We start from the raw sequence: 23,197 nt of genomic DNA, 5'->3' as shown, positions 1-23,197 counted from the left end.
AGAACACGCAGGCGCCAGACGGCCCTGGAAGGAACGCACTGGCTGTTTCTGGTTTGCTTCTATGCAGGTGATGACGCCGTCCCACCGCTTGCCTGAATGTGCAAAGACCCGCCGAGACCCTCCGCAGGGGACACCTGCCCCCCATCCAGTGTCGGCGTCTCCTCACTCCCTCGCCCGCCTCATCTGCCCCTCCCCTCAGCCCTCCGTCTCGCCAGCGCTGTCTCGTCCTTCAGGAACCCCTCACACGACATTTTGCCGAGCTGGCCTTCGGCATGGTGCGGGCTGGGGTGGGGGGCGGTTACCCTTGCCTCCGACTGCGCCCTGCTCACCCGGCCTGGCCTTCTCCGCCTTCGCGGTCGGGGTGGGGGCGATGAGAGAGGCAGAGACTTGGTCCGCCGTCCCCCTCACCTACCTTGGGGTAGTGATAGGGCTTCACAGTGGGGTACACGGAGCCGGTGTAGGTGGGGAGCTCCATGACGGGCACCCGGGAGTCATTGATGGTGGCGTAGGCGAGCCTCGTGCCATCCGGAGACCACCAGTGCGCGATGTGGGTCTTCAGGACCTCCTCTGCGGGCAGACAAGGCAGACAGCTGAGCAGCGGGCCACGCCGCGGAGGTCGCTGCTGCGGGCCCAGCGTGCGCCCGGGGGAGAGGGAGGCCCCCAGGGACGCTCGCCTCTGCAACCCGCAAGGCCTGGCTTGGCCCACCCAGCCCCCGGCCCCCGGGCCCTGGCCCCGGCCTGGCCTGGCCTGGCACAGTGAAAGCAACGAGCCAAGGCCTCACGGAACAGACGCTAATTGTCTGGAAGCCATTTTTTTTTGTTTGCACAAATTGGACACCCCCCGCCCAGCAGGCGTGGAATGGTCATTGCCCTGTCGTGGGCGGTTACGTTAAGACGACACAAGCAGCAGAAGCAGAGGAAGGACATTCCCAGGGAGTCAGAACCAGACGGGAAGGAGGGGGCTGGGGAGGCCCTGGAGGTGCCGGGCCACTGGCAGGAGCGCCTGGGTCCTGCCTTGTGTGGAGCCGTGAAGCCCCGGGGGGCTGCGGGGCCGGCTCGGCTTGCGCTTGGGAAGGACGTTCGCTGCGCGCCACAACAGCAAAAGGCCCCATTCAGCAGGGCTGAGAGGCAAGCGATGCTCCTCGGGTTCCCAGAACCCCCAAGTCAGGCCCATCCCACCAGCACCGCGGCTACTTAGAGTCTTAACTTTGGCTGAGGATTCTAGGGCCTGATATTCTTCCAGACGAACAACTCGATCACTGGAGACGGCTCGCCGGCTCTGGCCACGAAGGAAGGACAGAGGAAACCTCCTTCCCAGCCCCCGGCGAGGTCGCCAGCACAGAGGTGGAGCTGGGGGCAGGGCAGCAAATGACCGGCCTGAGCGGGCAGGAGTGCCGGGCTGGAGCTCAGCCCCAGGCCGAGGGGGGCCAGGAGACACAAGTGCAGGCGCGGGGCCCCAGGAGGCGAGGGGCGGAGGTGAGGGGCGGACACTCGGGGCTCCCTCGACCTGGGAAGAGCCTCTTCGTGCCTCCCCTCGTATGAGCTGCCCTGGAACCAGCCAACACGCCCTGCCAAGCCCACGTTCCTTGCCCTTTGCCCACTCCTTGGCCACTAAGATTTAACTCCTCTGTTCCCCACCAGGTCCCCAAAACCTGTACCTGACTGGGGAGGCAGATTGGAGTTTATGTCCTTTCCTGTTGCCAAGCGATTTGCAGCAGAACTTTTTCTCAAACACCCGGTGTCTCTGTAGGGGTCTCTGCACTCCGGCCCAGCCTACTCTGTTTCTTAACAGCTGAAGACACTTCCCAGTGCATCGGGTCAGAGCCCAGGGTCCAGCAGCCCCACCTCAGTGCTACGTGGGGCTGAGGTCAAGGGCTCGTCCCTTCACGCGGTCTCTACGGAGGGCAAGGGACTTCCCTTGAGATTTGCTCTGAAAATAGTGATCAGGACAATTCCATGACCGGACGCTGGAGCCCCAGCCGCTGCTCACCACCAGGCGTGACTGTGAACTTGCCTCGTGTGCGGGCCCAGGAGGACAGGCAGCCCCAGACCGGGATCCCAAGAGAGGATAAAAATCCCAAGAGAGGCACTGTGTAGGCCACGGTGGCACTGGCCCCGTGGGTGACGGCCACAGAAGGGAAGCAGCAGAAACAGAGAGAGGCGGGCAGGGTCATGGAGCGGGGTCAGCGGCCTCAGGGGGCTGCGGGGCAGGCGAGGGGCTGGCCTCGTGGGCAGACCCTGCCGGTTGCCATGATGTGCTGCACCTCCAGCTCAGGGACCGAGCGGGCAGCTCCCCGGGCAGCTGGGCCGGGGCCTCTGGAGGCTGGTGAGGTGGCCTGTCCCTCCGTGGCCACACCACGGGCCTCCTTTCTTGGAGGAACCTGATGTCCTGGGCCTGGAGCAGCGACGCTGGCATCGCACAGTCACTAGCATCGTCCTCCATTCCAGTGTTTCCTCCTGGTCCTGCAGAGAGCTTTCCTCAAGCACCCAGCAGCCGGCCAGAGGCCCACCCACGTGACCCGGTCTCTTCCTCCAGTGGCCGGTGGACTCGGTCAGTAGCACGAGCCTCCGACTCCACCGCCCACCGCACCCCCGCGCGGGGACATGGCCGCTCGGAAACAGACCAAAGGTCCTGGTGTCCTGGGCTCTGGCAGTTCTGCTAGAACTCGGGCCCCGCGGAGTCCCCATCTGTCCCTCCGCCTCCAGCGTCCTGTCGCCTCCTGGCACCAGGTGAAACGACTTGGAGCATTTCCGTGGCTGATAAAGCCCCAGCAGTCTGGGCTGACGAGTGCCAGCCCTGAGGGCGCGTGATGTTCCAGCCTTCGGGGCCGGCACCGTGATGCCCAGAGTGGCTGAGCGTGGCTCAGGGGTGACACTGTGCGGAGCTGCCCGGCTGTGCTCGCTGCACGGAGCGTGAACACAGACCAGCGATGGCCTGAGCCCCTGCCCTGTGTGGCCTGGCCCTGCTGCAGCAGACGGGCGCCGCCCGCCACGCCGCTTGTGGGTGACTCTGCTCGGTCACTTCTGTGCTGGGGGGGTGGGGGAGGAGCCCGCAGGGAGAGGGCCCGGGGCCGGAGCCCAGGGGTTCCCAGCTCGCTCCCTCCCAGCTGAGCAGGACTCCGGCCAAGTGAGGGCTGCAGACAGGCTGTGAGGACACAGTGGTGGAAACAGCCTCGCACACCACCCCGCAGGGGCCACCTCTCTGAGCCCCCGTGGGCTCCTGCCCCAGGGGAGAACAGCAACTCCCTGCCTGGGGCCTGGGTGCCTTTGTTCTTGGACTCCAAATGTTGGGGAGAGCGACAGTGCCGGGCGGCACCCCCTCCCGCCCCACCTAGCTCTCTCCACCTCACGTGGGGATGTGCCCACCCTACAGGAACGCCTTGACTTTGGTGCTGCCCGCCCAGGGCAGGGGCCTCAGGTCACACAGGAAGGACGAGAAAGCGACTCAATCCCCATCAACCCATCTGCATGCAGGTGAGCTCAGTTCACAGCTCGGACGCGGAAAGCAGAGCAAGGTCACTTGTGACGGCGACAAGCACAGGCTGGAGGGGACGAGGGCATTCCGGGCAGGCCTCTCTGCTGCACCTTGCGGGACGGTGTCATGCAGACACTGCGTCACACTCGGAGGGGGCGGGGGCGGCCACCCTGGCCCAGCACATCCATCGGTGCCACCCTCCGGCCGCAGGGGCTTCTAGGTGGCCGGGTCACACGTACTAAGTCATGTCGCGGGCCTCGGACACAGCAGACAGCAGCTGGTGACACATGCTGGATCTGCACGGGACAGTCAGGCCCTGCCCTGGGGTGAGCTTCACCCCACATGTGCTCTGCCCTGGGCGGGAGGGGTTGAGCCCGCAGCCGGGTGCCCGGGGAGTCCAGGGGGATTCGGAGGGCAGAGCACCCTGCCCTCCAGAAGGCGGCCTGAACTGAGCCGCCCCTGCCTGGTGCTGTCCAGACGTGCCTTCAAGCCAGCCCCTGCGCCGTGTACGAGCTGAAGAAACAGAATGTTCCCCGTGAACTCCAGCTGACTGATATTAATTTAATAATGCGCGCAGTGATTGGTTTAGTCTTAGGTAAAACGTATTAGCAACCCAATAATGATTTGTAATTTCCTTAGACAGTCATATTTTTCCTCCTGGTGTTTTGCCAAAGCTGATGATCCTGGTAATAGTCACCGGAAAGTCAAAAAATGATGGAGTCTGAAATTGGAATTTTAGCCGAATAGCAGCCTGCCCACCCGCTGGGGCGGGGCAGCAGCCTGGAGGAAGGGGTCTTGCAAAGTGCTGAGCATTCTGGCCTCTTCTGAGAGTTAGAATTTTTTAACCACAAAGCAAAACTATAGGGCCTCCCTGGTAGCGCAAGGGTTAAGCCACAGCGCTGTGAAGCTGACCGCGGCCCCTGCAGCCTGAGTTTGATCCCCAGCCAGGGAGCTACCCACATGGCACAGCAGACCTCTCCTGTCTCCCTGCTGCTCCCCTCTCTGTCTCTGGTGAATCCTCTCACCCCCCCTGCACCTTTGGCCTGTACCCCAGCTCTTGTATGCATAAATAAATAAATCTTTAAAAATAAAAAAAGCAAAACTATAGCCTTAAAATTATGTGTAACATTTCTTTAGGGTTTTAACTTTAAAAATATATGATGAGAATAATATTTCCTCTTGATGCCTCGCAGAAAAGCTCATTAGAATAGATATTTCCAGAGAAAGTCCCAGCAGCCGCCATCTCCAGGCTGAGGGATGTGCATAATTATCTCTTAATATCAGTGAAAACACATTTAAAAAATAATGGTTATCAAAAACAATGTGTATCAGGCAGGAAACGAGGTCTCCAGCTTCTGTGTGTTTACAGAGGGAGGCTAACTGGCCGGGGGTCACCACCAGCCCTCAGAGCAGTCTCTGGGCAGCCACATCGGGCTGGGGGTGGTTCTCAGGCTCAAAGACCAAGAGACGCACATCCCGACCAGGTGCAGTGCAGGACCCTGTGTGACGGGGGGACGGGTGTCCAGGCTGCGTGGCCAGGCAAGGGCACACGCAGGCACCGTCACCGCCTGCCACCAGGGTGGGGAAGCGGAAGGGCGCAGAATGCAAACCCCTCAGAAGTGGGGAGAATGCAAAGCCCTCAGGCAGCCCAGGCCTGTCCAGCTCTGAGCCCAGCCCTGTCCCTGCCCCAGTCCAACGGGGACTTCTGGGCTGCCGAGGCTCTGGAGCAGGGTGGGACAGTGGCGGGGCCGGCTCTGCTCCCTTTCTTCTTGGGCCTCCTGCCCTAAGGGGATGGGGCGCAGGTAGGTGAGGCCAGGGCAGGGCTGCTGGAGACACAGAAGTGGGGTGCCGGGGCCCTTCTTTCTGGGCAGGGGGTTGGTGAGGGCAGCACTGCTCCCGGGTGACCACAGCCGACCCAGGCATGCTGTGGGGGTGGTGGTGTGAGGGAGGGGCAACCAGGTGGCCGCTGCTGGACCCTGTCCCAGATGGCCATCAGGCAGCACAGGCCAGAATGTGACCTCGCAGCCCCTCTGGCGACACACATCTCTTGGCCTTCAAGGCAGAAGGGGCCTCAGAAACCATCCACTCAAGAGCAGAGTCGAGAGGCCCTGGGGCCAGAGAAGGCCCCGCCCCAGGTCGCCCCGGCTCAGGCCAGCCTGCAGCCTGACACCCCACAGCCTCCCTCACCCGCACTCCCTTACCCGCCCTGGCTTCAGGCCCGGAGGCCTCCCCAAGGGCCAGTCCCTGCCTTCTCCAGGCTGCTCTGTTACCAGCTGGGCCCGCCTGGGCAGCCCTGTGGCTAGGCGTTCTCCAGCTGGGCTGGCGGGGTGTGGCAGGACAGAGGTTCAGGGGCTGGGGCTGGGCGTGTCGGGGGCCCGGGACACACAGGATGGACCTGCCGAAGACCTGGTTTGGATGGACACAGCCCTGGCGTCGCCCACAGGAGGGGGCGTGGAGAACGAGGGGCCCTGCCCCGAGCGGGATGTAGACTGGGGCAGCCGATCCCGAACCAGCCTGGCCCGTCCCCAGGGAACAGAAATGCTGTCCGCCCAGCGCCCTGCTGTGGGTGCCGGCTGACGCCATGAAATCACGACGGCGAAGCATTAAGGCCGCGCCGTGTCCAGGGGCCACCGGCACAGTGGGACGGGGACGCGTGGGATGGGGCTCGGGCGAGCCTCCCAGGTCGGCCCCACCCCTCGGGAGGCCACGTCCAGGCCAAGTCCACTCAGGTGCGCCTCCAGGGTCAGCGCTCTCCGGCCCTCACAGCCACCTCTGCCGCCCGAGTGCCCCCTGCAGGAGCCTTCGGCCCCTCTCTGGGCTCCAGGCTTCCTGATGGGCGGCTCAAAGTGAAGGGGTGACCAGCCTGGCTGCCACTCAGAAACCTTGCAGGCAGAAACTTCCAGAAGGCTAGGGAGTCTGTCAGCGCCTCTTGGGGGCAGGACAGAAGCTGGGCAGGGGCAGGGTGGGGGCCTCACAAGGGAGGGACTCGGCCAGCAAGTCCCTGGCCCAGCCCCCGCAGGCCCGTCCCTGTGCAGGGTTGTCTGGTCCTGGTGGGAGGGCAGGGGCCTCGGGGCTGCTGGCGCCCACGTCCTGCCAGTGGGCCAGCCTCTCGGTGACCTGTCCAGGTTAAACCTTTGGAACAAAGGGGCCAGGAGGGGACCCAGCTCAGCCACCGGCTCCGCCAACACTGATGTGCTGGAATGTTCTCCGGGGAGATGCTCGACCCCCTCTGGTGTCTCCCTGAGAGCAGGAATAACAAGCTCACAGCGGTCACAGCTGCTCTCCCTTCACACAAGCTGCTGTGCCTCAAGCTGCACCGCACAGGGCGGCAGGATGGGCCTTCTCAGCTCCTAGTGTCGTCTGAACCGTGAGTGACAGGAGACCCTGACCTCTCTGCTGTGACCCCAGCAGCCTGCAGCTCTGCCTTTGGCCCCTGTGGCAGAGGAGCACGTGGGCTGGGGGCTGCATCCTCCAAGGGCACCGGGCGGGCAGGGCCCTGGCCTGGCTGCGCCTCTTGACTCAGTTTCCTTGGTCTTTGCAGAAGGCCCTGCCTGCCCCGGGAACGGGCGCCCCTGGCCGCTGCCTCGGTTCCAGCTGCCTGAGCCAGACACCAAGGCCTGCAGACTCCATCATTAATGAGGCAAGATAAGATCACACCACAGGCAGGCATGGGAGAGGCTCCTACTAAAATGGCCCCGGGGGGCCGACTCCCTGAGTGTCTGCTCCCCACCCCACCCCACTGCGATATTCACTGGAGAGAGCACTGGTGCTGGAAGGCTGCAGGAGACATAAATAACACGCCCGATAGAGCCGTATTCGGAAATAAATGGCCTCATTCTAAATACAGAAAATCTTATTTATTCCCACTTGCATCTGCTGCCTTTTCCCTGCCACTAAATATTTTATCTGAGGTGCTGGGAGCAGAATTAAATGGGGGTTAAAAAAGAATCAGGAACATCAAGCCAGGGGGCAGATGGTGCTTTCACCCTGCAGGCGGCAGCTCCCCGCTAATCACAGCTGCACATCACACCCGGGAGCCTCATTATCATCACGATCGCCAGCGCCCACAAATCAGCCCTCCGGGGCGGGCCCGTGACGTGCCTGGGCTGGCCGCCAGAGGGCAGCTGGCTCCCGCTCCCGCCTGGCTCCATGTGGGGGGGTCCTGCTCCCCTGGCCCAGCGCGGGGGTCTGCTCTCCCCCGGCCCAGGGCCCCTGAGGTCACCCCTGCCTCTGTTATCTTTGGGGAGAAGGTGACACATCTTTACTGCGTCGTCAACAACCACCATGCGATAACGGGAAGGAGCGTGTGTGTCTTTCTGAGGGGAGTTTGTGGGAGGCCGGGCCGGTACTTGGGGGGGCCATGCTATTGTTACAACTGGAGGGGGGATTCGTCTGCAATCCCAGTGATCACTGGTGGGGCAGGTGGGACATGCAGGTGGGGCCGCCCTGCAGGGGAGGGCTCCTGGGATGTGAGGCCTACGATGAAGCAGCAGGCACTGAGTGCCAAGAGTGGGCACCGGCAAGGGTGCTGAGTGGGCAGCTGAGCTGGCGGGCAGGCTGAACTGGCGTCTCGCCCTCTCCCTCCCCTTAGACCCCGCCCTCAAGCAACACCACCTGAGGCCCTCTCCCGAGGGGGACGGGGCAGGAGCCCGGGGCCTCCTGCTGGGTGAGGGACTGGCCGGGACCCCACGGGGGCGGCTGCTGCGTTCTCTCTGCGTCTCTCTCCAAGGTGAGATTGCGCGCAGGCCAGACCCGGTCATTCGTGCCGCTGGAGCTGGGAGCGGCTGGGCAGGAAGACCCATTCCAGCTGGACTAAACACCGAGCATTAAGCTAACTGCTCCGGACGGCTGCTGCTGGGCTGTGCTGTGGCCACAGAGCGTGGGCAGCCACGCTTCCGAGATCCTGCTGCTCCCTGCCCCAGGCCAGAGGTGCAAAAACCGGTGTGGTTGTGACCCCCGAATCCAAGGGCAGAGAGCAGCGCCCTAGGGTGGGGCACATCTGTATAGAGAGAAGCCCCCAGGGGTTTCACAAAAGGCAACACAAATGTCCACTGAATGGATGATTCCCCTTGGTCCCCAGGGAGGCCCCGTGCTCATTGTTTTGGCCTTTAAGAAGCACAGGAGGTGAAAGAGTGGAGGCGGGATTAGAAGAGGGCAAGCTCCAGGGTTTCCCTTCCCAGATTACACCAGGGGGCAGCCCCCGGGCTCCCAGCTCGAAGGCTGAGACCCACGTCTGAAGGGCTCTGGCCGCCCAGGTAGTGCACTCTGTAGAAGGAGCCGCCTCTGTAGAAGGAGCCGCCTCTGCAGAAGGAGCCGCCTCATCGGAGGCTGAGCGGCAAGCCTTGGGGATCCGCTACCTGCACCCACACAACTCCCTGAAAACGCCTTCAAGAAAAAGTCCCTTTCAATGGATTTGCCAAAGCAAATGTTTAACTTGACTTGCAAAGCGAGGTGCTTTTAATTCTATGGGGAAGATACTGAAGAAGATGTTTCCAGTCTCCCCAGGTGGGTTTTGAGGGCCGCGAGCCCTGGAGAGCCCTGGGGCGTGTTGAGGTGGCCACCGCAGGGGCTCGGCCCTTGCCTGGGATGCTGGGATGGGGGCTGCTGCCCAGGGCACGTCGTGGGTGGACAACCAGCCGGGGTCCTTCCAGTCCACTGCACCGGGCCAAGGACAGGTGACAACAGGGCCTCAGAGCCAATTCTCCCGGGGCCCGGACGGCAGCCGGAAAACCGGGGCCTGGAGCCCTGAGCAGGCAGGCAGCGGGTGTGAACGGGCTCCTGGGGACCCGGTGGGGAGAGGGGGCCCTGTCTGTCAGAGACATGCACAAAAACCAGGATGCTGGGGGCTGGGAGGGAGCCTTGGGCCGGGACAGTGGGCTGGAAAGGGCTCTGGAACTTTCTTGAATGAGGGTATCATCTGCATCTTGGGCCACACGACAGACATTCACTGAAGTCACCAACTGCGTCCCCACGACTGGGTGTCCGTGAGCACGACTCACCTCTCAGCTGACAGTCTCAGCCACAGGGGCCTGACCCGGCGCCCAGGGCCAGGCCGCACGGGTGTGCTTAGGGTGGTAAACGCGGCGCAGGGGCAGAGCGGGGGGCGCAGTCCGCTCTGGGCTGGTCCCCAGGCCCGGCCTGGCACTTGGGGTCTGGACCTGGGGCCACACCAAGAAAACACAGCTACTCATCACCACGTTGGGGTTACGGACCATCCTCACATGGGCTTTTCAGTGGACCCGGCCCTGGATGCTGCCCGGTCCAGGGCGTCTGGGAGAGTTAGCGCCAGCCCTCAGCTCGGTCGTCCTGACCGGGGAGCCGGGCCGAGCACTTGTGTCCACCAGGGTGATGGTGTTTAGGGGCGCAGGGGTGACTAGGCCACGTGGTGCCACCCCCACGATGGGCCTGGCCCCCCACAAGGGGGTGGAGGCCAAAGGGCTTCTCTGCCACCAGGACACAGGAGACCCCGGGGTCTGCACACTTGACCTCGGACCCCCAGCCTCTGCAGGTGAGAAACGACTGCGTGTGGGCTCAGCCTGAGCTGCTGCCCGGGCAGCCACTGGCGTGGGCAGAGGGCCAGCACGGTGACGTGATTGTGCTCAGACAGGACCCGCGTCTGGTGGCATCTGGCAGCGACGGTTGCTGTCACCGCCAGGCCTCCGGCACAGGGACTAAGAACATGCACAGAGGGAGTCCCGGGCCTAGGAAGCCAGGGTGGGATGACCGCAGCCAGCCCCGCCCGCAGCAGGAAGGCCATGGTGCCCTTGAGAGCTGCAGCTGCTAACCCCCAGGCAAAGCAAGGCAGGCTGTGGGGTGGGAGGGGACGGACCTCACATCGGACACCCCCGGGGGCTTGGAAGTCCCTCCGCTCTTGACAGCCCAAGCCTTGGCTGACCATGCGTTAGGCCTGCACACCTGGCCACCAGGTGATCGCTGCATACTGCAGGCTCCTGCTGATGGCCTGGTGCTCCCGGAGGCTCCTTTCACTTAGCAGAACCTCAGGAGACTGGAGTCTGGCTTGTGGTGGATGTCAAAGGGCACAAGCAGCCCATCAGCTGCGGCGGCTGTGACCCCGGCCCCTCTGGCAGCAGCCCCGGCCCCTCCCGCGGCGGCCCCGGCCCCTGCCCCCGCCTGTGTGCGCGTCTCACCTTCGTACAGCCAGTCGCTGAGGCCGTTGTAGATGGAGCCCTCCTTGCCGGTGGAGACCACGCGGATGGCCTGCTTCCCGACGTGCGCGCAGTAGTAGATGTTGTTTTCAAAGATGAATATCTAAGGAGGGGAGAGGACAGACCTGCAGTTACGGGCGGCCACAGCGAAGGTGCCCTGGGACCCTGGGGGCGCCCACCCCGGGAAACCACGTGTCAGGCTGACTGGACACCGGCCTCTGGAGCCCGCCCAGCGCCGCCATCCCCACGACCGGATACTTTGTGATCTGATTCTTCTGCGTAATTAACATCAGGCCGAGTTGACTCTTCTAGCTATGGGCAGTGTCCTCGCAAGTCAGGCTGATGGGCGGGACCTGCACGCCTGCGACTCTGCCGCTCACGTTCTTTGAACGTTGTCGAGTGGCCCTGCCCGGTGCCCACCGGGGGCTCAGCGGAGGCGAGGCGGGCAGAGGACACGCTCTCACCCTCCTGGCAGGGGGAGGGGGCGGCCCCTCTGCGGGGGAGGTGCTCTGACGGACCTGAGGGCTCCCCAAGGTGAGCTGAGGGGTCAGCACCAGCCCCCCCCCCCCACCGAATGTCAGAGAGAGGCAGAAAACCCGCCAGTTCACCAGAACACACGGCGGCATTCTTCATGGGAAACAATGCGGGGAATACATGCGACCGGGCAGCGGCCAGACACAGCGCTCGGCTGACTGGGGCGGCTCTGCAGCCGAGCGGCAACAGCAGCAACCTTATTTTAATACAGGATTAGCAGTGATTTTTTTAAAATGGTAGAGCCTGGAGCCGCTGAGGACGCGATAAAAATCAACACAGAAACCGTTTGTAAATACCTAGCCGGGGTTTTTAAGAAGCTTTGGTCGTTTTCGACGCGGCAATTTCAAGTCAGGAACCCCCTGGCCCAGAGGGGCGTGCCGGGTGTGAGCAGGGAGCAGCGCGAACAGGCGTCCGAGTGGGGCCGACGGTCGGCAGGTCCATTCAAAGACTTGATGTAACCATTAAAAATCATGTTTGCCACTTGCAAGAGTTTAGTTGTATCAAATGCCGATTGTGTCATTGTGGGCCAAGAGGCTGGGCAGAGAGAAGCCGCCGTCTCTGCCACAAAGGCGCCGCTCGGCAGCAAGACTAAGGCGCTGAGGGACTCTTGACCGGAAGTGGATCCCGGGACAGGGAGTACAGTCGTAAGCAGCTTTTTTCTATTTTCTTTCTGTGTTCTGCATTGCTTGTACAATGGGAAAAATAAAGAATAAAACCCCACTACCTAGAGGAGCCTGGCACAGGACTGGGAAGGACGAACCCCCCCACCATCCCGGGATCACACATGGGCCCCCCTCCGGGAAAGGAGATGGGCGGCATCTCCACCCCGGATGGGGCCGTCGCAGGTGCTCCCCTCCAGGGAGAGCAGGTGCATTTCAGCTCCTTCCACCCAGCATTTGCTGCTCCGTCCACCGTGCCTCTGTCTGAAACAAGCCCTGAACAGCACAGAGGACACCGGGACACCATGAGCCCAGGGGCCTGGAATGTCACCTGCCCTGGGACGGACCCCTGGCACCCATGTCCTCTCTGCCAAGTGCCCTCAGCCCCTTCCCACGACCTAGCGTGCAGGAGGAAGTCCGGGGCCAGCAGTCACTCCTGGGCCAGCCAGGGCTGGGGCAGAGGGGCCAGGGGAGCCACCCCAGCCTGGATCCCAGCCCCGCTCGTCCTCCTGTGCAGGGCACCTGGGGCACCCTGCCAGGTGCTGGGCAAACTCTGCTCTGGCCATGGACACAGATCAGCCATGAGGCACCTGTCCAGGGCAGGGCAGGGCAGGGCCAGCAGCTTCCGGAGGGATGACGCCGGTGGACAGACCTCCCATCAAGACAGCTGCTGGAACAAGTGCAGGTGCTCCACCTGCTGGCATCTAGGACCTGCCTGGCTCGAAGGGACCCCCTAGTCTGAGTGGCACCGGCCAGGGCCTCCCCTCCCTGGCTGGGCTGCGGGAGGACGTCCCAGCTCAGCGGGCGTGTGTGACATAACACCCTTCCGTGCCACCAGCCTTCTGGAGCCTGGTGATCAGCATCTCTGGAAAATCAGTGTGTTCCAAAATCGTAGCAAAACGAAGATGCTGATTAATAAAGCCACGTTTCACGTCTTGCGATACCAGGATGACACAGTCAAGCAGCATAACGTTGCCCGGTGCCATGAAGATGTGGGGTGGGGAAGAGGCGCTGGCGCCCCTACGGGACGGCTTCCTTCCAGCCCTGCCAGCGCTGGCTGCGCCCTCAGCCACACCCAGGGCACTGTGGCTGCTGGCACGGCGGGCACTGGCGCCTCACCACCGCCCACGTTACGCTGGGGCTGCTGCCGAGAGGAATTCCTTGTAAAGGAGCCAAGTTACCCGCCTCCCCCCCATTTTATCCTTAAAAAAGACCTCGTGAAAGGGGCAGAACGGAACTGCGGGAGGAGAGGGGACAGTTCTCCCGTTTCACGTGCTGGGAAGGTGGCGACCAGGCAGCCTCGCACGCCCCGGGCCCCTGAGGGAGGCAGAGCGGCCTCTCCGGTGAGTCTGCAGCAGCACCTGAGCCTCCTGCCTGCCTGGCGATAGCCCCCGCGTCTCAAGGGCCAGGGGCGCCCTGTACCCTGAGCTTCTTGCCTCCGGCGTGTATTAACTGATTTCCCCACAAGACGCTGGGATCCTTTGTGCACCTGGGGCCCGGGGCACTGCTCAGGGAAGAGGGGCTCCCCAGCGAGAAAGGGTCTCCCCATCCCAGTCTGGACGACGAGGCACCACGGCGCACGGAGCGGCTGGATGTCCATGGTGCGGCCACTGCACAGAGACTCGGGTTCGCATTACCTGGGCTTTCCCAGGAATCACCCCGGACGGCCACCTTAGTCTGCCTCACGTTATGGCTGAGGAAACTGACGAGGAGGCTCAAGGCCGAGGAAGCTCCTAGGGTTGTCTGATGCCAAAGCCCACGGGTGTCCCTTCTCTAGTTTCCTCACCACTTGAGCAGGTCTGTGGCCCGGATCCAAGACACGTAGAGTTTGCCTCTCACTCTGACGGTCAAGGAAGGGACTAACATTCACTGCCTTGAGCTGTCTCGCCACCCTGCGGCACGCTGGGGGTCTTTCTACCCTATTTAGAGATGAGGAGACCGAGGCTGAGCAGGATCAAAGAGATGGCTCCGTCCCGGGAGCGGCAGACGCTGAGGTCTGAGACCCTGGCTCCCCCGGCGCGGGGCTCCCCAGCAGGCCGGCACCCACACCGTCATGGTCAGCGATGATTTTTCAATGCCACTGGCATGGCTTCCTACCCGAGAAATAAAACCAATTCCCTTTCCACGCAAACAAGCTTCATTTGCACGGGAAATTTTGTATCACTAAGTGAATGGGCCGCCGGCGGGGACGCTTAGGTGCACACCCAACACCCGGCACCGGCGTTCCTAATGCCACCCAGGACAACACGAATCAGGTTCTGGGCATGAGGTTTGCCCTTTCTTTGTTAATGGGAGATCAGTAGGTTTTGGGGGCTGTGAGATACCTTCTCCTGGTCGGTGAGCCCAAGTCTGAAGACCTGAAATTGGGCCGGGAAGCAGGGCTGGCACAGTGGGTCCCGAGTCACGCTCCAGCCGCGCCGCGTCAGCGCAGCCTCCCGGGACTGATACTGCTGCTTGAAATTCGTTGCAGCTAAGTGGCAGAGTCTATTTGTAAGCACCACACTCATAAGACTGACGGTGTGGACGCAGTTCCGTGCGTGCCCCGTTTAAGTGCCATTCCAGTGAAGTGATTTAAGACAAAGTCAATAATGTGATGCTCCACATTCGTAGGTCAATTTCATTCATGAACAGACAAAAACTGTAAAGAAAATATTCATTTAAAACATCCAGCAGCCGCGCATGCATAGAAGAAGGTGCCGCCCAGCCACGGGCCGTGGGCCTCGCCTGCAGCTGGCTCCACCGTCAACGCAGTCGGCCTCCTGACAGCTTTCAGGAGAAACCCACAGGTCAGCTCACTAGATGCAGGAAACATCTTAAAATGCAAAATTCATTCAAGATTTTGCACAAACCAAAACAGCAAGACAAGGACAGGAAACCCAGCGCCAGCGAGGACGAGAAACGACCTCCTCAGAGGTGGGCGGCCTCTACCCAGCGTGCACGGCCTAACGCCACAGCGTTCTCCCGCGATCAGGAACAGAACAAGGGCCTGGGCCCGGGACCACCCCTGGTCTCAGCTGCCACCAGTTCCCAGCACGGGGAGGGGGAGAAGCAAGGTGTAGGGTGAAAGGAAGAGAGGAATCTGTGGTCTTAGGGGATACTGTCTACACACTCATTCCAAAGAAACCGGAGATAAACTGGAGAATTAAATGAGTTTCGCAAGGGTGCTGGCTACAAAATCAACACAGGAAGTCAATTTAAATTCTAGTCACTAGTGAATATAAATTAAAAAGATTATGTCAGAAAAAAAATGAACGGCATATAATAGTTCCAAACGCGCCATACCTGGGATTAAATTTAAACCAAATATTTGCAAGCAATTTATGAAGAAAATTGTGAAACAGCAGTGAAAGACTTTCTTTGGGGAATAAACTGCTCGGCTCTGCTCATGTGCTGAAGACTCAACGGCCAACGGCTATAGTTCTCCCTCCACTGGCTTATAGATTTAATGCAATTCCAACTAGCTTTCCAAAAGCGTTTTTAAGAGGACCGAACAAACTAATCTCAAGCTCCGTGTGTGTGTGTGTGTGTGTGTGTGTGCGCGCACGCGCCAAGGGTACACAGTGCTGATACGGCCACGCACCCCCAGATCAACAGGGCTGGAGACAGGGCAGACCAGAGAACCTGGTAGAAAAGGTGTAATAATTACCTGGAGGGACAATGTCGCACACATCACCAAGCTATAGAACTAAGAAAGTCCATTCCACTGACAAAGGCCAGTGTCACGCAGGAGACTCTGACGCCAAACCCACGTGTGTCTGAGCCGCTGAGAACGGGCAGAGGCGGCCTTGCAGGTCGGGGGAAGCAGACCTTCTCAGCACACGGTCCTGGGACAGCCGGTTATTCCGATGGAAAAGCCGTTCCAGGTTTGCTTTCCACCCCGCCCCCAGCCCAGCGGGCTCGGGGACGGGAACAGGCCGCCCGGGGAGGGAAACACAGTTCTTGCTGTTGATGGGCACTGACACCACCGCAGCGCAAAGCACCACTCAGACAAGTGACCGGGTCTCCGGATTTGAGAACAACAGAAAAATTGATGTCGTCATTTGTTAATTGGTCTTTATAGAGGAAAGAGCTGGCTGGGCGTCAGGAAAACAGCCAGGCCTGAGATAAGGAGACGGGGCGTCTTCACACCAGCCCCCGCCCGCCGGTGCTACCTGAGTTACCATCCCACCGCGACGACACACAGCCACCCCAACAGCGGAGGGTAGCGTCAGTACCACCCTGCGGGGCGTGGCCTACCAAAGGCAGCGGACACCGGGCTCCCCCAGAGGGAAGGGTCCTGACTGTCCGGCATGCACACCCGACTTGCGTGGTCAGTGTGAGGCACCCACTGCCGCACCGGACAGTCCTGTGTGTTTCCGAAAGTTTTTGGGGCAGCTGGTCTCAGATGAGCTTACTATTTCCTGTCTGAGCCGGACCTGGCACCGTGACACTCCACCACACACAGCAGCTGGGGACGAGGGCGGGGCGCAGGTCGGGGGGGGGTGCTGACCCGTGATGCTGACCAGAACAGACCCCCTTGGCGGGGCAGGCAGGTGTGCTCGTCCCCGGAGCCCCGTGGTGGGCCGAGGTGGCGATCCGGGTCAGACGGCCATTCTACACGCTGCAGTGGCCCCCCCGCCCAGCACAGCGCGCACAGAGACGTCTGCCTCGAAGCCCAGGGCTCCTCCCGGGGGTGCCCGACCCCCACACTGAGCCAATGAAGAGCCAGGTGACTTTTCCAACCTTGCATTTTTTAGGTTATAACATCGAGTCTTTCCAATTTCCATGAACTTTGGACTTCACGCCTTAAGTCTGCCGCTGAACCTTCCCTGTCCCGGCCCCTCCCCCGAACAGGCCCTTCCTCGACCCGGGTCTGCCCCGCAGGACGCTGGCCGGAGGGCAGGCGGGCTGGACACGGCTTGTCCCTGAGCAGCCTCCACTTGGTCTGGGGACAAAGTCGTTCAGAAGGAAACTGAGCAACAGAGGCAAGAAGCCTTGGCCTGACGGCTACCATCGGCGGGCTGACCGCTCAGGGCGACTTCAAGGAAGAGTCTCGGCCTGGGCAGGCCCAGGGGACGGCTGCAGCCGGGGAGCGGGCGGGTGTCACCACAAGGGGAGCCTGTGGCAGCCGCAGCGGCAGGCGCCCGGGAGGGCCCAGCACAGCGTCTCCAGGCTGCTGGAAGGTCCTGACCCCCAAGCCCCTCTCCCTGTACCGGGGAACGGTGGCTCGGGCAAGGCTGTGCCCCATCCTAATGTCCAGAAAGGTCGTCTGAATTTATCACTGCCTTGCTGCGGCAAGCGGGCAAGCTGCCACCACAGGCCCTCTGCTGAGTGGAGAGCTCTGGTCCTGCTTTTAGATTCCATTTGCTAGATCAGCTGAGCTTCCCTAACCCAACACCCCAAGGCTGGCGCGGCGCCCTTCTAGGCCAGACTCTCCTCTCTCCTAGAGAAGGACCCGGGCTCGTCACGGCGCAGCAGGTGGGCCCCGCGCACAGGGCCGGGGCACGGCTGGGCGCGGCCCAAATCCGCCTTTTCTTTGGTTTTGCTTTGCTGACGGCGAGTCTGGAGCGTGTCGTGAGGGGCCAAGGCAGGGCGGGCAGCGAGGGGCTCTTCTGTCCTGAGGACTGGCTTGACCCTGTTTGAGTCCATCCACCACCCCCAACGACAAAAAACCTCAGCCTCTCTCCCCCAGCCTGGCCGCGTCCGAGAGGGATTCCCGCGCCTCAGCCTTGCATCACGCCGCGACGGCCAGGGAAAGCGTAGGGGCTGGTAAAAGCGCTTGATCAGGTCAAAACAACGCTCTCCCCTCCCGAGTGCACGCACGTGAGCTCTGCCATGGCACGTCCCAGGGTTTTGTCACCCCCGCCGGGGCGCCCTCCAGCTGCCCACGAGCCTTCACCTGCCAACTGCTCCATACACACCGACGTGTTCCCAGGGCCTCCCTGGTGCTGCGAGGGGTTGAGACGCACCCTATGAGGCTGTCCACAGCCACTGCAGCATGAGTTCGATCCCCAGCCAGGGAGCTACCCACATGGCGCGGCAGACCTCTCCTGTCTCCCCACTGCTCCCCTCAGCAGTGGATTTCAGTGGATCCGCCTGTTCTGTTCCCTGCTCTGTCTCTGGGGAGTCCTCTCATCCCACACCTCTGGCCTGTACCCCAGTTTTTGTATGCATAAATAAATAAATCTTAAAAAAAACACTACAGAGGGCCTCCCTAGTGGCGCAGCGGTTGAGCGCTGGGTTGCGAAGCTGCCCGCAGCCTCCGCAGCGCCGGTTCGATCCCCGGCTGCTCCCCGGCCACCCGAGGAGGGTCCCACATGGCGCGCAGACCTCTCCTGCCGCCCGCTGCTCCCCTCAGCAGTGTACTTCGGTCCTTCTGCCTGCTCTGCTCCCCGCTCTGGCTCTGGTGAATTCTCTCACCCTCCCGCGCTTCTGACTGTACCCAGTGCTTGTGTAAATAAATAGATAAATCTTAAAAAACACTACAGAGAGGTGCAATGAATAAGTTTGTTGTTATCACGTCAGGTTTCTGTGTAAAAGGGATTTCTATACAAAAAGCAGCAGAAACTTTGTGAGTTTTTATATCATTTCAAGAATGAATTTCTTGCCTCTCCCTCCCCATAGTCATACAACATGACAAAAAATGATTTTCGACGCCACAATGTGTGTTAAAGCACCTGAAGAGGTGGCAACCTTTACCCCAATCATACATAGTGCTGTAACCATCCCGACCTCGATAAAAGTAACACAATTTAAACATAATAAAAAGTAAGCGCAACTGAGTATTAACAGCCCCCGCCCGCCTTGCTTCCTCCCTGACCCAATGACTGTGAAGCGCGTTTGTGCTCTGAAGCCTGGGTCTTCGGGGAGCACGTTGGGAAGGGGCACCGCCGTGTCCCATCCCAGGTGACCTGCCAAGCCTCGGCTTGTTGACTTGGTGCCAGGAGCAGTAACGTGATTTAGCCCCGTGGGGTTCGAGGACGACGCATGGCTCTAAGCTGGAAGGACCCTCTGCGGAGCTGGCAGGTCCCCCGTGCTCCCCGCGTCCCTCGAGGCTAGCAGACGCGCCATCCTGTGGTGTTGGCCGCTGTCATGGGCTTCAGTGGCCGTGATGAATGTTTCTACAGTGAATACCAAATTAGCCCAAACTGATTAGAGGCTTTTATACGTTATTAATGGGATGTCACTTCAGCCTGGTCCGCCCCGTGTACGCAACGTCTCACCGAATAATCGCCTCTTGCTGGAAAGATCCATCTTTCTGCCCTCACTGGGTTTGGTGGAGCTGAAGAAACGCTCCCTGCCCCCTCCCCTCCCCCCCGGCCCCCGGACGGGCGAGGGACGGTGCCCTGGGGACAGCTGGGGGGGGGGGGCTGCTGGCGAGCACGGGATGCAGGCCGTGGGGTGATCGGGAAGGTGCGGGAGGGAGCCGGAGCCCCCTGGGATCCTCTGTACATCCCCCCTTTATTGAGACGTAGCTGACAGGGAAGCTTAGGTGCTCGCTGCTGACGCATCCAAGGACGGTTCCAGCCGCGCTGACACCCACACTCTGCACACAGTGGCCGTGTCATGAGTCAGACGAGGACGGATGCCGGGTGAGCCACCAGCAGGTGGAGCCTACGGCAGCAGGCTCAGGGGGCAAGAGTGGGCATCAGAGCAGGAGACACCCTGGTCCTTCCAGCTGGGGGACAAGCAGGCCCCAGGGGTCCCACACCCAGGTCTTTAGACGGCACACGTTCTCTCTGCTCCAGGGGTCAGAGCAGAGAGTGCTGGGGTGCTGTCAGAGCAGGGGCTGCTGTCCCGAAGAATAGCCTCGAGGTGCTGAGGAGCCGCTGACTGCAAGTTAATCGGATTCCCTGACTCTCCCTGGTAAGCGACCCCACCCAGGGGTTGAGACGCAACCTATGAGGCTGTCCACAGCCACTGCAGCATGAGTTCGACCCCACCCACGGCTGCCGGAGAAGTGCCCTGGGCTAGCGACCCGTCGCCAAGGCCACGCCTGCGCAAGTCCAGCTGAAGCCCCTCCTGGCCAGCGCCTGCCCTTAGTCTCTGCATCTGTCCCGCTGTCCCTTTCAGCTCACCGTGCACTCAAGTCTTCCCAGTAGACGCCCGCAACTCCCGGCGAAGCTGTTCCTCTATCCCCACCGGGGAGCAAGCCACCCAACGCGGTCCCCCGCCTCCGAGCTCCTGACCCTGTGGCGAGGACTCGGCCTGACTCCTTCCCGCGGCCCAGCCTGTGGGTCTCTGTGCAGAGGCTTGGGTGGCACGTGGCTCCGAAGGGTGGATGGTTACAACAAGCTTGCCTGCCCCAGGCTGGGCACCCCTCCCTGAGCCTGCACACCCACCCCTGTGCTTGCACACTACTGGGAAGCTGCGCCCAGGTGTGCCTGGGCACACTGGCCGTGGCTGTGCCTGCCACGTGGGTCTGCTTAGTACCTGCCTGCAGCAGAGGCGACGTCGGGCACGAGAGGCCAGGTCCAGGCAGACAGTCTCGCCATGTTCTGGCCCAGCAGAGACACACGAGGGGGCGTCACTAAAGATTCCAGGAGACAGAGCCTCCGAGGCATCCTCACTTGGGGCAGGGAGGGACTGTGCTGTCCCCTAACCCTAACCCTTCCGGGCACAGCAGGCTGGGTGGACCTGGGGCTCAGGCTCCCAGGGGGCTGAGGCCCAGCCACAGGGCACGGGCTCCCCAGCCAGGGGTCAGCAGACCACTCCCTGCACCCTAAACACCCACTTTTTGAATAAAGTTCGGAACAGCTGTGTCCGCACTGCAGCCAAGCGGCTGGCCAGGCCAGACTGGGTCTGGAGCTCTGAGGACCCGGCGTTGACAGCGCCCCCATGTGTGGATGCGGCCCTAATGGCGAGTTACGTCCTCCCTCTGCCAGGTACAAGCCGGGTCTGTAAAACCCCCACGGTCCCGAGAAGGGCAAAGCTGCAAAGATCCCACGAGGGCAGGCGTAGCAGCCCCTGGACTCTCCCCCTTCAGCAGGAGGCAGCGCAGCCCTGACCTTTCGTCCGACCGAATGTACTCAGAGATTCCGCTGTTTGCCTCTGTCCACATGACTCTGCTTAAGAGGCTGAGGACCACAAGGGTATCGTGGCCGATGATTGCTCAATCCGCCACGCATCCGTGTCTGAACTGCACCCACGGGGAGCGCCAGCTCTGCACTAGGCGACCCCAGCACCCAGGAAAAGCCATGCGTCTTCAGCCCCACGGTCGCTGGCGGGAGAGATCAGCGGGACAAAGGTGGTGGCCGGCTGGGGCTCCCCGCGGGGGACGGGTCGGGGTGCTGTCTCAGAGGCCTGGCGCCCACTTACTTGTTGCCAGTTATTCTTTAAGAGGTTTAACCGACATCACTGTTGCTGCCTTGCCCTCCCCCGCGTAAGAAGCCTGCAGGGGCTAGTCGATTGTCCAGGAGGCGCCCCAGGTTCTGGTCAGGCGCAGGCTGCGTCCGTCCACTGTCCGGTGGGCCACTGGAGACCCACCGGTCTCAGATCTGGCCGTGGCTCTAGCGTGTGCATGCGCAGGCCCCGGCTCCTTTGGCCACAGCGGGTGGCTCCGCCCAGGAGGCCTCACACCCTCGGTGACGTGCCTGCCTCTTCCGCGTGACGCAGGTGTGGCTGTTGTGGGTGACAAGTACTCGGCCACAGGAGAGGGGCAGCTGGTCTGGGGAGAGGCCTTGCCGCGGTCAGGCCCCAGCGCCCTGGCGACGGTAGGACAGGGAAGCCACCCTGGGCTGCTCAGGGTGCGGGCTCCGGGCAGTGGCCGCTGCGGGGGCAGGGAGCCCTCCGCAGAGACACAGGGTCACTTTCTTGGGGTGACCTGGTGGCCACGGGAAAGATCTGCTTCCAGAAACATCTGCAATCACGGGTTTTCACCGGGATTTAAAGGCAACTTAGAAATTCACACGGTTCTGGCACACCCAGGTCTTCGCCGCCGCCTGTGAATCGCAGTTTTCCTCATTAACACCTTGGAGGATGAGGAACTGCACCTCTCGCTGTCTCTGGGCTGCTGGGTTGGCGCCTCCCGCCCAGCCAGCTGGCACCGGCCCCGACTCCAACTGTGATCCGTCCCAGGCAGTTTTCAAAATCGCGGCCGGCCGGCTTTCGCCTGCGGGGCACTTGAGTATCAGCTACACCAGCCACGGCGCGGCGGCCGCTGCTGCTCGGGTCAGAGGCCGGCGCGGAATTTAACACGCAGCCAAGAAAGCCTCATCGCCCTGCCGGGGAAAGGAAGACGCCACCAACTCCCACCAGAGACGGCGCGTCCAAAATAATCTCACCCCGAGCTTTCTGAAATGATCATTTTTCTGTGCTATTTCAGGAAGGAGCTTTGCAGATGCAGCTTTGCTTAATCGGCTTAGAGAAGCCGGGAGCAGCTGCGGATGTCGGCCGGGCGAGGCGGCGTCCTGAGTCCAGCCACTGCCACCCGGTTCCAGACAAACGCCGGCGTGGACTGGACCTGAGAGCTGGTCTGTCCGAGGCTGTGGGTCACAGGCGCTGGCCGGCCCAGCTGCCTCGGAAGGAGCTGTCCAAGCTCAGCCTTTCTCGAAGCCGGGACTGCAGCCCTCCCTTGACCGCCGGCCGGAGCCCTCCTTCCGAGGCCCTGCTTGCCCTGCAGCTCCCCAGGCACCCCGGCGCTCCCCTTCCATCTCCCGCACACGGTGGTGTGGACCGCGGGCTGCGCTAGCGTGAGCCGTCTGCGGACGACGCTGCTTGCAGGGCCCCACGCCCCACGGCAGCAACGTGACGACCCCTGTGAAACCCCCAAAGAGGCAGCACTCCAAGAGCAAAACGAAGGCGACCCCGTGATGCTATGGTTCTGGTTGTGGGGCCCCCCGCCGCCCTCGTTCTTGGGGTATTGGTGCCCAGAGTTTCTGCTGGTCTAGCTAAAATGTAGAGCCAGGCAGGGGGTTCTCATCAGGACAAAAGCCCTGGCCTGAGGGACATGCTGGGAAGCCAGTGTCTGCTGGAGACCGCGGGCGGACGCTATGGCCAGTGAGCGTCACCGCCCGGCCACCTGGCCAGGCAGCGGCCGAGCAGGAGCTGGAGAGAGGATCTTTCAGCAGCAGGAACAATGACGCCCCAGGCAACAGCCCCCACTCACTACCCCGTAGCTTGGCCAGACCCCAAGCACCCCCAACCCTCTCCCCACCAGTCCCTCCTCTTCCTCCTCGCACTTGCCCACCTGATCCCCAGTACATGGGAGGCTGCGCTCGGGAAGTTGCTGCCCCCCTGGGGTGTGCGCCCCTCTCGGGCACTCTCTCTCTTTGGTCTCCGAGTTTCCCTTCTCTGCCTCCTGCCCTTTCTACGCTGCCGCCGCGAGGCGACATCTGGTCACTCCCTTGGTCTTCCCAGGAGGCTGACCGCGCGGCCAGCCTGAC

At 61.9% G+C, this 23,197-nt stretch overlaps 1 protein-coding gene across 3 annotated transcripts in view; it reads right to left on the bottom strand.

Annotated features, from left to right (window-relative positions):
- Window positions 1–23,197, bottom strand: part of DPP6 (dipeptidyl peptidase like 6) — a 400,214-nt gene that overhangs the window by 54,632 nt on the left and 322,385 nt on the right. For all 3 annotated transcript variants that reach the window (XM_054692782.1, XM_037516312.2, XM_037516322.2), the window contains exons 8-9: window positions 10,624–10,744; window positions 413–567 (exon numbers count right to left, since the gene is read on the bottom strand). In XM_054692782.1, coding sequence (XP_054548757.1) covers window positions 413–567; window positions 10,624–10,744 — 276 coding nt within the window. The remainder of the gene's footprint in view (window positions 1–412; window positions 568–10,623; window positions 10,745–23,197) is intronic.

The sequence above is a fragment of the Talpa occidentalis genome, unplaced genomic scaffold (assembly GCF_014898055.3).
Source record: "Talpa occidentalis isolate TD23 unplaced genomic scaffold, MPIMG_talOcc4v2.1, whole genome shotgun sequence".
In the NCBI taxonomy this organism is placed as follows: Eukaryota; Metazoa; Chordata; class Mammalia; order Eulipotyphla; family Talpidae; genus Talpa; species Talpa occidentalis.
This window is presented reverse-complemented; position numbering and strand designations above follow the sequence as displayed.